The sequence below is a fragment of the Lissotriton helveticus genome, chromosome 8 (genome assembly GCF_964261635.1).
Source record: "Lissotriton helveticus chromosome 8, aLisHel1.1, whole genome shotgun sequence".
NCBI lineage: Eukaryota > Metazoa > Chordata > Amphibia > Caudata > Salamandridae > Lissotriton > Lissotriton helveticus.
In genome coordinates this window covers 106,486,336-106,501,638 of record NC_136069.1, presented here as the reverse complement: position 1 = coordinate 106,501,638, position 15,303 = coordinate 106,486,336, and the positions used below count along the sequence as shown (strand labels likewise).

At 49.3% G+C, this 15,303-nt stretch overlaps 1 protein-coding gene across 1 annotated transcript in view; it reads right to left on the bottom strand.

Annotated features, from left to right (window-relative positions):
- B4GALT4 (beta-1,4-galactosyltransferase 4) overlaps positions 1–15,303 on the bottom strand; it is a 248,968-nt gene that overhangs the window by 98,161 nt on the left and 135,504 nt on the right. Inside the window, exons 3-4 of the mRNA XM_078656709.1 lie at positions 3,412–3,644; positions 22–209 (exon numbers count right to left, since the gene is read on the bottom strand). Of these exons, the coding sequence (XP_078512835.1) occupies positions 22–209; positions 3,412–3,644 (421 nt within the window). The remainder of the gene's footprint in view (positions 1–21; positions 210–3,411; positions 3,645–15,303) is intronic.

The window sequence follows — 15,303 nt, the reverse complement described above, 5'->3', positions numbered from 1 at the left end:
TAACAAAGAAGTGGGTCCTACCTGTAACCAGTGACATTACGACCGACCACAAGATGCTTTGGTTCGTTGTCGCACAGGTAGAGGTTGAAGTCATTCTCTGGCACCAGGTCCACGTCATGAAATATGAAACAGTCCCAGTTATGCTCCTTCAGCGCTTCCAGATACCCTACGTTCAGCAGTTTGGCACGATTAAATTTGTCTTCGCCAGCCTGTAAAAATAAATAAATACTTTAATGAACAAAAAGTAAGTACAGTTTAACAAAGGTACTCTAATCCACCCATGATCCTGTCACTGACACTACCACCGGCATTCGACTGAATCCTGTTGTATCATCAGTGGCAGTGAGAGATCATTAGACTGGTCAATACCTTGATGCATTGAAGCTATGAGCGGTACAAAAGGGGGTGGTAATTGGACGGAGCATCTGAACCAATCAAACACTCACAACCCAGTAAACATATCTGGGTTTAATCCCTCACCGTTCTTTAGCCCACTCTGCCATGAAACCCAGATCTTTTGACTGGGTGTGAGTGTTTGATTGGTTCAGATGCTCCGTCCATCACCACCCCCTTTTGTACCGCTTTGTTCGCCATAAGTTGGCAGGGTATGCTCAGACGTGAGTCCCTTGCTCACTTTACCACTGGATTCAAGCAAGCCTGGCTGAAGACTGATGGAGTGCTAGAAACCTGTCCTAGGAAGCTTGTTTCCGTTCCAGGGAAGGCATGGCTTGGCAGTTCGGGCTGGACTGTCCCCATGAGGCACAGGGTCAGACTGATTTGCATATGGCCATGTCTGAACTGGGGTGGTAAGGTGGGCTAAAGAACGGTGATGGATTAAACCCAGATCTTTTGACTGGGTGTGGGTGTTTGATTGGTTCAGATGCTCCGTCCATCACCACCTCCCCCTTTTGTACCGCTTTGAAGCTATGAGCAGCACTAGAAACGTCAGCTGCCTTATTTCACTTCTTAGTCATACAAGTGTTAAGGAGTTGTTGTGTTTATATTTTTGTGCAACATTAACAAAGTGCAGAATGTATTTTCACACTGGATTACACATGTATACACAGATATAGTACCGTTTTAAACAAATTCTCGAGAGAGTGTAGAAGTACGCTTTCTTGACCCTTGTTCACTAGGCCTCACGTTGTATGAACACCATTTTCTTCAAAATGGACACATTCCTTGCCACCCATGTTTTTCTTCACCCCCCGCACATCACAGCCTGTTGTTTCTGCAGCACAAAGACATGTAGATTGTGATTTCTTTATTTTCGTTGTTATTGTTCATGCAGCTTTTGTTGAACTTTAACCGGCTCAGTCATAAACCTGCAACTATTACTTCAAGGTCTTTCCGCTAGATCACTGTGCCTATTCTTTCAAAAACACTCTGTTGTTTATAAATCTAACTTGTTTTAAAATCTCCAGATGATATGAAGTTAAATTAAATGAAATTGGGTTTTGGAAAGCGCATTACTTCCCGGAGGCCTCGTAGCGCTGTGGAAGAGCTGGGTCAAGGAGTCTACTGACTTACTTTAATGGTAGAGAAATGTTTTAAGTTCTTTCCGAAATTTTTGTAAATCGGGCTGGCTACGCAGTGTGGGAGGCAAGGAGTTCCATATAGAGGCAGCGTTCCAGGAGAAGGAGCGTCCGCCCCACCTAGCGCGTTTGATTTTATTCTATGAGGCCAGAGAGGCTGTGCTGGAGCGCAGCGATCTCTGAGGGCGGTAGGGGGTAGCTAGGGAGCAGATCATTGCGGGTGCTTTATTCCACATGGCCTTGTGCATTATGCACATCGCCTTGAATTTTACCCTGGCCTGAATAGGCAAGCCAGTGTAGTTTCTTCAAGGCGGCAGCGCCTGTATCTCGTCGGGAGAGTCCAAGAAGAAGGCGTGCAGCCGCATTCTGAGTTACTTGAAGCTTCTTGGTTGAGCTGATTGGTGCACCTAAGTAAAGGGTGTTCCCATAGTCGAGGCGTGATAGGACGATGGCCTGGACCATTATCCTACGGGCTTGAAAAGGGAGGAGAGGCAGTACTTTCCTCAACATTCTCACCAGCCCGAAGCATGGGGCGGAAAGTATTGTGGCTTGCTGGTTGAAGCTTAAGGTGTCGTCTAGCCATACACCTAGACTTTTGATGTGATCTTTTGGCTCTGGGGGAGTACCCACGCAGGTCGACCAGTCTATAGTGGGTCTTGGTACAGCTGTGTTCCCCAGAAACATGAACTCTGTTTTGTCCCCGTTCAGTTTTAGGTGGGACAAGGCCATCCATTTTGTTACTGCTTCAAGACAGCTACTCAGGTTGTGGGAAGTGCTGCTGATATTAACATATAAGGTGCAGAATGATTATTCATGTAATGGGATAGTGCTCGGGTGTTAAGGCAACATGACGTTCAATTTTACTGTGCTCTGATTTACTGATGAAAGCATACATTTGCTCACACCACAGTGATTCTGAAGTTCTGTTAATTTCATATGCAAAAATAAAATATATAAAAACCCTCGATTTTGGGGGGTGAGCCAGAGATCTCCAATACGACTTTCCTGTACTACTATGGATACAGTCCATTTCTTTCCTGATTTTGCTGCCCAATTGGGACTTTGATTAATTTCTGATTTTGACTATCTCTGTATTGCATCGTTCACAAAGAACATTTACGGCGTTGATTGTTTATCGCCTTATTCTGAATTTTAAAATAAAACTCTAGAACTATTCCACTGATTTAGAACTCAGTTACTGAGTGAGCCAATTACATACATTGACTACATTTCTGATATTTCGATGCATTGGGATGTGCCTTAACACAGGGACAGACAGTCGCATGAAATTGAGGGTTAGCACATTCTCCAATCAAGAAAAGTGGGAGCATTCTGATTGAGGCGATTTTTGGGGTGTCTAAAATTTCGGGGTTCCCCTCACCACATCAGCAGTGCCATAGATACAGAATAGGCAGTGAATTACATAACCCGCTGGTCCAATTAAATCAATATTGGCTCTATTAATACAGTAAAACGTGAATCACAACAACTAGCAGGAACCTTTAAAATTCGATGGACTAGTATCCCCCACACATGCACTTGTATATTTGGGGAACAGGCAATGATCTTAGGCACATTCATTTGGAAACATGTTATCAGATCATGCTCTTCCTGTGATCTGGCAGACAAGATCCTGGTGGGACTTGTTTGGTTTCAACAAATTAAGGTGTTATCTAGCCCAAATATTACGTTTTATAAGATACTCATTTGCAAGGTTCTTTAAAAAAGTTTGATAATTCAATTTAGAATTTTGTTGAAAGTTTAATGGCAGCCAAATGAATCTCAGAAGGAGGGAGGGTTTGAGTTACACTGGCAGAGGTCCTGCATGTTACGCAAGATGCATCTCTTCTGCTGAAACTCAACCTACCACACTCACCTGGTGGATGACGTAGATGCCATACTCCAGCTGCTGCCGCTGCAGGAACGGGTGGAGATGCTCCAACAGGTACATGAGATGCTTCTCCCGGCTGCGATGCGGGATGAGGATGGCCACCCGCTGCAGTGGCCGGCACTCGTTGGGGTGGTATCGGCCTTCCAGCACTTTAGGGTTGCTTACCCGTACCTTCTCCATCGTCAGAGACGCCTTAAACGAGAGCTTGAGGGACCCCACTGCAAGAGAAAATGTGCTATTTACACAGTACATCATAATAGATCAAGGTCTTAGATTCAAAATACACTGGACATCTGGGGAAAACGTATTTTCAAAGCTCCAAAATGTATTCCTATAAGGTTTGCAGAACTTAATACTGAACACACGGAATAAGCAACTCTATAGGGATTTACTACTGGTTGACTCTAGGACCCTTTCTGAAATCCACAATTCCCAAATCTTATATATATACACAAATAATTCAGAAAGCACCTGAGCATTTTGGCAAGATCTATTGCCACGACCAGCAAACGTAAAATACTTCTAAATAACAACAAAACAAACTGTTTTCACACAGAGTACACCGCACAATCTGAGCCTTCAGTATGTGAAGTCTTCAAAACTACGAAATATATAACATACATATAAGTGTGACAGGTCGTATCTCATATATGTATCAAATATGATATGAACAACTGCAGATTCTATTTTTTCAGGATCAACATTGCATTCACACTGAATTACATTTGCAGTTCCTAAATGCATGGCCACACCTTCTCTTCACATCACCAAAACCGGTTTCTATGACCAGTACCTCCAAATGCTCGCCTTACCCATGCCACGGAGCGTGTCCTTTTGCAGCGTTCCATGGATGGACCCTTGTGTCAAGTGCCGAGTATTTATTTTTTTAACATTTCAGTCTGCATTTATCCATATATTTTTTCTTCAACTTTATCTGTATTTATCCATATTTATTATGCGTTTTGTGAAAAGAATAAAGCTGAAACTGGTATGTTTCCACATTTATTTAACTAATAAATATGCAATAATGCTTGAATGCCTGCCAGGTTTCAGTGATATGAACACCCGCAGAAGTTAAATAAATGCACTTATATAAAAATATACACATTTCAGTATCAGCCTAGTGCATATCAACTGTTGTTTAAGCCCCTTAACTAATATATTTGTTTAAACCCCCTTACCTATCAATCCACACAGTTATTGACCTGGCACTCATGGCCAAGTGTATTTAGAATCACTAAAAAAGCACCCAATTTCCATTTTTATCCACATTTAAAAATAAATACAAACAAGAAAATAAACGGTTTTCTGTCTGTATTTACCTGTGAAAATCAGTAGAAATGGAAAGCAGGAAGCCTTAGTTATCATTCACGGATTTGTACATATAAATACAGACGAAAAACTATATTTCCTTCGTCTATATTTATATTTAGAAACGGCAAAATACTAGCAAATTTTGCCGTGCTCCAGTGCACAAGACAGTGTACATCACGCGTGACGCCATACACTGAGAATGCGCGCAATGCTGCAATGCCACTCTTTCACAGAATCATCCCGGAGCGTGCTGTGGCCAAGGGGCTGAGCGGTCTATCCTGGTCGGCGCAGCTAGTGCCCAACCCAGCAGCGCAAAAGATCTCACACCAGCCTGTCCGAGAACTACAGGCTCTACGGACTTAGTGACGCCGCGGCTGAGTGCTTGGCGCTAAAAGTATTCATAAAAGTAGATGTTGGACCGGCACCACAGCTGCTCCCCCGACTGGACCCAAAACGAGTTAATGCGGTAGACTAATGCGCTTGTCACTGAAAACTCCAGTGAGGTCAGCACAGACTGACTCTGACTACAGAATTCAGCTGTTAAACAAGGCCAGGCCCGGACTGGCCGATGCAGGCACCGGGCAATCCCCCGGTCGGCCGCATGGGTGGGCGCCGGTTTTGGGCCCCAGGTGGCCGTTTTTGTTACAGGTCCGTTTTTTGCAGCATAGCTGCAAAAACGGCCCTGTAACAAAATCGGCCGAAAACCGGCCCTGGCAAAGAGTGCGGTCACACCCCCAGGGTAGAGGGGGGGCCGGCTGAGCACTTTGCCAGGGCCGATTTCGGGTCCCAGTCCGGCCCTGAACAAGGCGCGCACAGGCAGCTGAAGATGAATGATCATCATGACCGAAGGGGACTAAAAAAGCTATTTTCTTTTAGAAGCAGAGAATACCTCACTCCACCAAGCACTTACACTTTGCAAGCGAGTGGCAATTAGGTACAGGCTGCCTTGTGGCCTCAATGACTCTCAATCACCTCCGGCAGCGCCTCGAGTGATTCTGAGGGCAGCTCAGCTGCAGAGTGGATCACGGTGGGATGTATGACGGTACCACGCGTACTTTTACAACGCGTACCGTTACAACGCTACTTTTACCACGCAAGTCGTTACCACGACTTGCGTGGAGGGGCGCTGGATAGTACATTTTTTAATTTACTATTCCAACTCCAGTCCCCGTGGACTCTAGGGAAGGAGTTGGATAGTAAATTAAACAATTTACTATCCTGGAGCGCCCCCCAGCGCAAGTCGTGGTAACGACTTGCGTGGTAAAAGTAGCTTGGTAACGGTACCGCGTTGTAAAAAATGCGTGGTAACCGTTGCATACCATCACGGTGTGTTCTAGACTGCTGAGTGAGGAAGCACTCCGGTCCGTGCACTCAGCTGCTGGCCCAGAGTGGGGTGACGGGACGGATCCGGTCACAGGGTCATTTAAAATGATTACCAACCCACGGTGCGAGCAGGGCCGAGCTGCGCTGCCACTGCCGGCAGCCAAAACTAACTTCATTGAACTGCCGCCCGCTCGGCTAGTGCCATGGGCGGCAGGACGTCCCACTAATTAAAGTGTGTATCAGAAAAGACAGCTCATTACGTTTCAGTGATTAGGCCACTGAGCACAGGGGGTCCTGTAGACACTGCCCGCAGTCTGGTAAGAAGAGGTAAAAAAGAACAACAAAGACGCGTTAACAAGTGAATGGCCTTTTTAAAGACCTGTGAAGTACTAGGGTGCGGCTGACAGCTCAAAAACTGTGTGTGTGTGTGCACCTGGGAAGCTGTCTCAGCCCGGGCTGGCACACAGGACGGGTGGGGAGGAAAGGGGGGCTTTGAGGCAACTGGGTGTTACGCGCCTGATGAGAGATGGCGCCACTATGCAACCGGGGAGCCTGTACAATGCATGCGATGCGGTATGATCACTTGGAAACTAGTCCGCGCAATTTGAGTGCTTGGCATGGATGTTTTGACTGGTTTCTGAAACAATGCAGGAGAGACAGCTACCTACAGATCTGTACATTCATCCCCACAGTTTGACCAAATAGAACACTAATCCCCTCCAGCAGAGCCCTAGCCAAGCAATTGATTGAAATTCCTCAAAATGGATTTCCTCATCCTTGCAAGCAGCTATTGCCCTCTGAGGTCTCCCCTCTCGTACATTGATGGTGGCAGCACCCTCACATAACCAACCGCATATGTGCACTGTCAATTTAAATAAATGTGGAAAAATACTAGCTGTAGCGTCGTCTTTTGCTTGTGGCAAAAATAAATGTGGATAAATACAGAACAAATGGCCCAAAAATATATATGGATAAATACAGACAGAAATGGCAAAAAAATAAATACCATAAAACTGGGAGCCCTAGTTATGAAGCATCAACCACTGCTGCTTGTGGAAAGTGAATCTACCACCCTTTCTGTGAGATCCTCATGGGTCCCCTCTGAGAATCCTCCTCTTATGAGATCTGTCGAAAGAGATTCACTGCCTCAGCAAAGTTCATACCAATGAGGTATTTCCCACATCTTTGTTGTGGCTGCACCCTGCTCCTTCTCTTGCAAACTGTGGTAAGTTACTAGACTTTGTAGTATGTCAGATAAATATCTTGGACTATTCTGGAGACAGTCGTCAAAGGATCCTCACGAGATCCAAACAGAAGGCATTCCTTCCTCTTTATATGATCTAGCTTGTCGGCACAGCTGTTGCCAGACCATTAAGTGAGACTCACCATTAAAAGGGCTTTGTCTCATTACATGTTAGGAGCCAGGAGTACATGTTTTGATTGGGCAGGAGCTGTGTGCTTCCACAGAAAAGTGATCATTTTATTTTGCCAGATGCCCGAGCTTGAACTTTCAGAGGCACACGCATGGCACTCTAATGTAATTAAAGTGTCTTAGAGAAATAGATAATTTATGATGTTTTTCTCTGGCAGTATCGCGGCTGAGAGTAGGGCAATCATTAATCTACATGGATTTTAGGTCTGGCTTGACAGTGCAACTGCCACCTGACCTTTTATCCCAGAGGTCTTCAAATTATGGGGCGCGGGCACTAGGGGGCCGTGGCTGTATTCCCGGGGGCGGGTGGGCAAATGAGTCTACAATTACTTGTAAATGAAGGTAGCCTGGAAGCACGACTGTCATCATTAACATACACAAGTTGAAGTGCAAAAAAAGTGTGGTGATTGTAATACTCAGTGCCAAGGGGGCAGAGTCAGTCAGTGTGGAGACGAGTCAAAGAAGTGGCTAAAGAGAACAAAATATTCTGCATTTTGTTGTTGTGTTCACCTTCAGTTAAACGCATTAAAAATAACTTCTACAGTTTTTTGCTTTGACTGAAATGCATATCCAGTGGCGTAGCTTGACCTTTTGCCATCCATGGCGGTCCCTGCGTTTGCCGCCCCGCGATGGCCACAGGTAAGTGCAGGGGGATGTTGACAATCCCTGCATTTGCCGACCCGTGACTGCCGCAGCTAAGAGGGGGGACTCTTACCCCGGACCACCCCCCAAAACCCCTTATCTGCTTGTAATGCTTCACTTTACCATACAAGATTCCTCTAAAGACAGACCTACTGGCATTGCCAATGCTTGTTCTTTATTTAACGGTGGATGTGACATCCACAGTTAGGCACAATAAGCGGAGTGAGGCCTCACACACCGCCACCTACGCTCACCCCATCCAACTTAAGTCACCAACACTTTTGTGTCTTGCACCTTGTTTAGGGTGACCAACCGCACGTAAATTACACGGACCGCCCGTTATTTGCGCCCCATGTCCGTTGTCTGAAAGGATTTTTTTCACAGACGCCTTTTGTCTGTAATTTCAGACATTGGAGTGAGCTGCCCCCAACAAGCGCCCTGAGAGTTCTGTATCTTTCACTGCAGGGGAAGCTCGCGCTCCTGCTGTGATCAGGGGCGGACAGCAGCCCCTTTCTGAACTGGCACAGGCTGCTATCGGCCCAATATCATTCTGTATGTAGACCTAATTATCACATACAGAATGATAATGGCCCTCTCTGCGCAGTCACAGGCTGCCCTTTTTTAGGTTTTGCCTAGCGAAAGCTGCGCTCTGCGCAGCTTTTCGCGCAGGCGAAATCCTGTTGAGAACTGTAGGGTGCTTTGGGTCGGCCCTCGTCATTGATTGGCTGGCTCCGTAAACGGAGCCTTGCCATTGGACGAGGGGCCTGTCCGTCAATGCCGGACCAGACACGGGGGCGTTCCTGACATTCTTTGCCTTTTGCCGACGTCACGCGACGCCGGGAACGCCCCCGAGTCTGGTCCGGCATTGCCGGCACCTCCCTTGCTCTACTGTCATCACCACAACACTGCGCCCATTTTATCCCAAGCTAAACACTCGGAGAGGCGCAGTGACCGGGTCTTTGAAGGCCGCTCTCCCAATGAAAACAAGTTTTCTCTCCGAGTCAGCACGAGCAGGAAGACGAGCAGCGCGCCTCCCAGCTGGCCTCTCGCATCAGCATCCAGAGCTGCCCTGCGCGGTGTGTAGCTTCAGTGGAGCTTCAGAGTGGAGCTTCAGAGTGGAGCTTCAGAGTGGAGCTTCAGAGTGCAGAGTGAAGCTTCAGTGGAGCTTCAGAGTGGAGCTTCAGAGTGGAGCTTCAGAGTGGAGCTTCAGAGTGGAGCTTCAGAGTGGAGCTTCAGAGTGGAGCTTCAGAGTGGAGCTTCAGAGTGGAGCTTCAGAGTGCAGAGTGGAGCTTCAGAGTGGAGCTTCAGAGTGGAGCTTCAGAGTGGAGCTTCAGAGTGGAGCTTCAGAGTGCAGAGTGGAGCTTCAGAGTGCAGAGTGGAGCTTCAGAGTGCAGAGTGGAGCTTCAGAGTGGAGCTTCAGAGTGCAGAGTGGAGCTTCAGAGTGCAGAGTGGAGCTTCAGAGTGCAGAGTGGAGCTTCAGAGTGGAGCTTCAGAGTGGAGCTTCAGAGTGGAGCTTCAGAGTGGAGCTTCAGAGTGGAGCTTCAGAGTGGAGCTTCAGAGTGCAGAGTGGAGCTTCAGAGTGGAGCTTCAGAGTGGAGCTTCAGAGTGGAGCTTCAGAGTGGAGCTTCAGAGTGGAGCTTCAGAGTGCAGAGTGGAGCTTCAGAGTGCAGAGTGGAGCTTCAGAGTGCAGAGTGGAGCTTCAGAGTGCAGAGTGGAGCTTCAGAGTGCAGAGTGGAGCTTCAGAGTGGAGCTTCAGAGTGGAGCTTCAGAGTGGAGCTTCAGAGTGGAGCTTCAGAGTGGAGCTTCAGAGTGGAGCTTCAGAGTGGAGCTTCAGAGTGGAGCTTCAGAGTGGAGCTTCAGAGTGCAGAGTGGAGCTTCAGAGTGCAGAGTGGAGCTTCAGAGTGGAGCTTCAGAGTGCAGAGTGGAGCTTCAGAGTGCAGAGTGGAGCTTCAGAGTGGAGCTTCAGAGTGGAGCTTCAGAGTGGAGCTTCAGAGTGGAGCTTCAGAGTGGAGCTTCAGAGTGGAGCTTCAGAGTGCAGAGTGGAGCTTCAGAGTGCAGAGTGGAGCTTCAGAGTGCAGATTCAGAGTGGAGCTTCAGAGTGCAGAGTGGAGCTTCAGAGTGGAGCTTCAGAGTGCAGAGTGGAGCTTCAGAGTGCAGAGTGGAGCTTCAGAGTGCAGAGTGGAGCTTCAGAGTGCAGCTTCAGAGTGGAGCTTCAGAGTGGAGCTTCAGAGTGGAGCTTCAGAGTGGAGCTTCAGAGTGGAGCTTCAGAGTGGAGCTTCAGAGTGGAGCTTCAGAGTGCAGAGTGGAGCTTCAGAGTGCAGAGTGGAGCTTCAGAGTGGAGCTTCAGAGTGCAGAGTGGAGCTTCAGAGTGGAGCTTCAGAGTGGAGCTTCAGAGTGCAGAGTGGAGCTTCAGAGTGGAGCTTCAGAGTGGAGCTTCAGAGTGGAGCTTCAGAGTGCAGCTTCAGAGTGCAGAGTGGAGCTTCAGAGTGGAGCTTCAGAGTGGAGCTTCAGAGTGGAGCTTCAGAGTGGAGCTTCAGAGTGGAGCTTCAGAGTGGAGCTTCAGAGTGGAGCTTCAGAGTGGAGCTTCAGAGTGGAGCTTCAGAGTGGAGCTTCAGAGTTTTCAGAGTGCAGATTCAGAGTGGAGCTTCAGAGTGCAGAGTGGAGCTTCAGAGTGCAGAGTGGAGCTTCAGAGTGGAGCTTCAGAGTGCAGAGTGGAGCTTCAGAGTGCAGAGTGGAGCTTCAGAGTGCAGAGTGGAGCTTCAGAGTGGAGCTTCAGAGTGCAGAGTGGAGCTTCAGAGTGGAGCTTCAGAGTGGAGCTTCAGAGTGGAGCTTCAGAGTGGAGCTTCAGAGTGGAGCTTCAGAGTGGAGCTTCAGAGTGGAGCTTCAGAGTGGAGCTTCAGAGTGCAGAGTGGAGCTTCAGAGTGGAGCTTCAGAGTGGAGCTTCAGAGTGGAGCTTCAGAGTGGAGCTTCAGAGTGGAGCTGCAGAGTGGAGCTGCAGAGTGGAGCTGCAGAGTGCAGAGTGGAGCTTCAGAGTGGAGCTTCAGAGTGGAGCTGCAGAGTGCAGAGTGGAGCTTCAGAGTGGAGCTTCAGAGTGGAGCTGCAGAGTGCAGAGTGGAGCTTCAGAGTGCAGATTCAGAGTGGAGCTTCAGAGTGCAGAGTGGAGCTTCAGAGTGGAGCTTCAGAGTGCAGAGTGGAGCTTCAGAGTGGAGCTTCAGAGTGCAGAGTGGAGCTTCAGAGTGCAGAGTGGAGCTTCAGAGTGGAGCTTCAGAGTGCAGAGTGGAGCTTCAGAGTGGAGCTTCAGAGTGCAGAGTGGAGCTTCAGAGTGGAGCTTCAGAGTGCAGAGTGGAGCTTCAGAGTGGAGCTTCAGAGAGCAGAGTGGAGCTTCAGAGTGGAGCTTCAGAGTGCAGAGTGGAGCTTCAGAGTGGAGCTTCAGAGTGGAGCTTCAGAGTGGAGCTTCAGAGTGCAGAGTGGAGCTTCAGAGTGCAGATTCAGAGTGGAGCTTCAGAGTGGAGCTTCAGAGTGGAGCTTCAGAGTGGAGCTTCAGAGTGGAGCTTCAGAGTGGAGCTTCAGAGTGGAGCTTCAGAGTGGAGCTTCAGAGTGGAGCTTCAGAGTGGAGCTTCAGAGTGGAGCTTCAGAGTGGAGCTTCAGAGTGCAGAGTGGAGCTTCAGAGTGCAGAGTGGAGCTTCAGAGTGGAGCTTCAGAGTGGAGCTTCAGAGTGGAGCTTCAGAGTGGAGCTTCAGAGTGCAGAGTGGAGCTTCAGAGTGGAGCTTCAGAGTGGAGCTTCAGAGTGGAGCTTCAGAGTGGAGCTTCAGAGTGCAGAGTGGAGCTTCAGAGTGGAGCTTCAGAGTGGAGCTTCAGAGTGGAGCTTCAGAGTGGAGCTTCAGAGTGCAGAGTGGAGCTTCAGAGTGCAGATTCAGAGTGGAGCTTCAGAGTGCAGATTCAGAGTGGAGCTTCAGAGTGCAGATTCAGAGTGGAGCTTCAGAGTGGAGCTTCAGAGTGGAGCTTCAGAGTGGAGCTTCAGAGTGGAGCTTCAGAGTGGAGCTTCAGAGTGGAGCTTCAGAGTGGAGCTTCAGAGTGGAGCTTCAGAGTGGAGCTTCAGAGTGGAGCTTCAGAGTGGAGCTTCAGAGTGCAGAGTGGAGCTTCAGAGTGGAGCTTCAGAGTGCAGAGTGGAGCTTCAGAGTGGAGCTTCAGAGTGCAGAGTGGAGCTTCAGAGTGGAGCTTCAGAGTGCAGAGTGGAGCTTCAGAGTGGAGCTTCAGAGTGGAGCTTCAGAGTGGAGCTTCAGAGTGGAGCTTCAGAGTGGAGCTTCAGAGTGGAGCTTCAGAGTGGAGCTTCAGAGTGGAGCTTCAGAGTGGAGCTTCAGAGTGGAGCTTCAGAGTGCAGATTCAGAGTGCAGAGTGGAGCTTCAGAGTGCAGAGTGGAGCTTCAGAGTGGAGCTTCAGAGTGGAGCTTCAGAGTGGAGCTTCAGAGTGGAGCTTCAGAGTGGAGCTTCAGAGTGGAGCTTCAGAGTGGAGCTTCAGAGTGGAGCTTCAGAGTGGAGCTTCAGAGTGGAGCTTCAGAGTGGAGCTTCAGAGTGCAGAGTGGAGCTGCAGATTCAGAGTGGAGCTGCAGAGTGGAGCTTCAGAGTGCAGAGTGGAGCTGCAGATTCAGAGTGGAGCTGCAGAGTGCAGATTCAGAGTGCAGAGTGGAGCTTCAGAGTGCAGATTCAGAGTGGAGCATCAGAGTGCAGATTCAGAGTGGAGCATCAGAGTGGAGCTTCAGAGTGCAGATTCAGAGTGGAGCTTCAGAGTGCAGAGTGGAGCTTCAGAGTGCAGATTCAGAGTGGAGCTTCAGAGTGCAGAGTGGAGCTTCAGAGTGGAGCTTCAGAGTGCAGAGTGGAGCTTCAGAGTGCAGAGTGGAGCTTCAGAGTGGAGCTTCAGAGTGCAGAGTGGAGCTTCAGAGTGCAGAGTGGAGCTTCAGAGTGGAGCTTCAGAGTGGAGCTTCAGAGTGGAGCTTCAGAGTGGAGCTTCAGAGTGGAGCTTCAGAGTGGAGCTTCAGAGTGGAGCTTCAGAGTGGAGCTTCAGAGTGGAGCTTCAGAGTGGAGCTTCAGAGTGCAGATTCAGAGTGCAGATTCAGAGTGCAGATTCAGAGTGGAGCTTCAGAGTGCAGATTCAGAGTGGAGCTTCAGAGTGCAGATTCAGAGTGGAGCTTCAGAGTGGAGCTTCAGAGTGGAGCTTCAGAGTGGAGCTTCAGAGTGGAGCTTCAGAGTGGAGCTTCAGAGTGGAGCTTCAGAGTGGAGCTTCAGAGTGGAGCTTCAGAGTGGAGCTTCAGAGTGCAGAGTGGAGCTTCAGAGTGCAGATTCAGAGTGGAGCTTCAGAGTGCAGAGTGGAGCTTCAGAGTGGAGCTTCAGAGTGCAGAGTGGAGCTTCAGAGTGCAGCTTCAGAGTGCAGCTTCAGAGTGGAGCTTCAGAGTGGAGCTTCAGAGTGGAGCTTCAGAGTGGAGCTTCAGAGTGGAGCTTCAGAGTGGAGCTTCAGAGTGGAGCTTCAGAGTGGAGCTTCAGAGTGGAGCTTCAGAGTGGAGCTTCAGAGTGCAGAGTGGAGCTTCAGAGTGGAGCTTCAGAGTGCAGAGTGGAGCTTCAGAGTGGAGCTTCAGAGTGCAGAGTGGAGCTTCAGAGTGGAGCTTCAGAGTGCAGAGTGGAGCTTCAGAGTGCAGATTCAGAGTGGAGCTTCAGAGTGCAGAGTGGAGCTTCAGAGTGGAGCTTCAGAGTGGAGCTTCAGAGTGGAGCTTCAGAGTGGAGCTTCAGAGTGGAGCTTCAGAGTGGAGCTTCAGAGTGGAGCTTCAGAGTGCAGCTTCAGAGTGGAGCTTCAGAGTGGAGCTTCAGAGTGGAGCTTCAGAGTGGAGCTTCAGAGTGCAGCTTCAGAGTGGAGCTTCAGAGTGGAGCTTCAGAGTGGAGCTTCAGAGTGCAGAGTGGAGCTTCAGAGTGGAGCTTCAGAGTGCAGAGTGGAGCTTCAGAGTGGAGCTTCAGAGTGCAGAGTGGAGCTTCAGAGTGGAGCTTCAGAGTGGAGCTTCAGAGTGGAGCTTCAGAGTGGAGCTTCAGAGTGGAGCTTCAGAGTGGAGCTTCAGAGTGGAGCTTCAGAGTGGAGCTTCAGAGTGCAGAGTGGAGCTTCAGAGTGGAGCTTCAGAGTGCAGAGTGGAGCTTCAGAGTGGAGCTTCAGAGTGCAGAGTGGAGCTTCAGAGTGGAGCTTCAGAGTGGAGCTTCAGAGTGCAGAGTGGAGCTTCAGAGTGCAGATTCAGAGTGGAGCTTCAGAGTGCAGAGTGGAGCTTCAGAGTGGAGCTTCAGAGTGCAGAGTGGAGCTTCAGAGTGGAGCTTCAGAGTGGAGCTTCAGAGTGGAGCTTCAGAGTGGAGCTTCAGAGTGGAGCTTCAGAGTGGAGCTTCAGAGTGCAGAGTGGAGCTTCAGAGTGCAGATTCAGAGTGGAGCTTCAGAGTGCAGAGTGGAGCTTCAGAGTGGAGCTTCAGAGTGCAGAGTGGAGCTTCAGAGTGGAGCTTCAGAGTGCAGCTTCAGAGTGGAGCTTCAGAGTGCAGCTTCAGAGTGGAGCTTCAGAGTGGAGCTTCAGAGTGGAGCTTCAGAGTGGAGCTTCAGAGTGGAGCTTCAGAGTGGAGCTTCAGAGTGCAGAGTGGAGCTTCAGAGTGCAGAGTGGAGCTTCAGAGTGGAGCTTCAGAGTGGAGCTTCAGAGTGGAGCTTCAGAGTGGAGCTTCAGAGTGGAGCTTCAGAGTGGAGCTTCAGAGTGGAGCTTCAGAGTGGAGCTTCAGAGTGGAGCTTCAGAGTGGAGCTTCAGAGTGGAGCTTCAGAGTGGAGCTTCAGAGTGCAGATTCAGAGTGGAGCTTCAGAGTGCAGAGTGGAGCTTCAGAGTGCAGAGTGGAGCTTCAGAGTGCAGATTCAGAGTGGAGCTTCAGAGTGCAGAGTGGAGATTCAGAGTGCAGAGTGGAGCTGCAGAGTGGAGCTTCAGAGTGCAGAGTGGAGCTTCAGAGTGGAGCTTCAGAGTGCAGAGTGGAGCTTCAGAGTGGAGCTTCAGAGTGGAGCTTCAGAGTGGAGCTTCAGAGTGGAGCTTCAGAGTGGAGCTTCAGAGTGGAGCTTCAGAGTGGAGCTTCAGAGTGGAGCTTCAGAGTGGAGCTTCAGAGTGGAGCTTC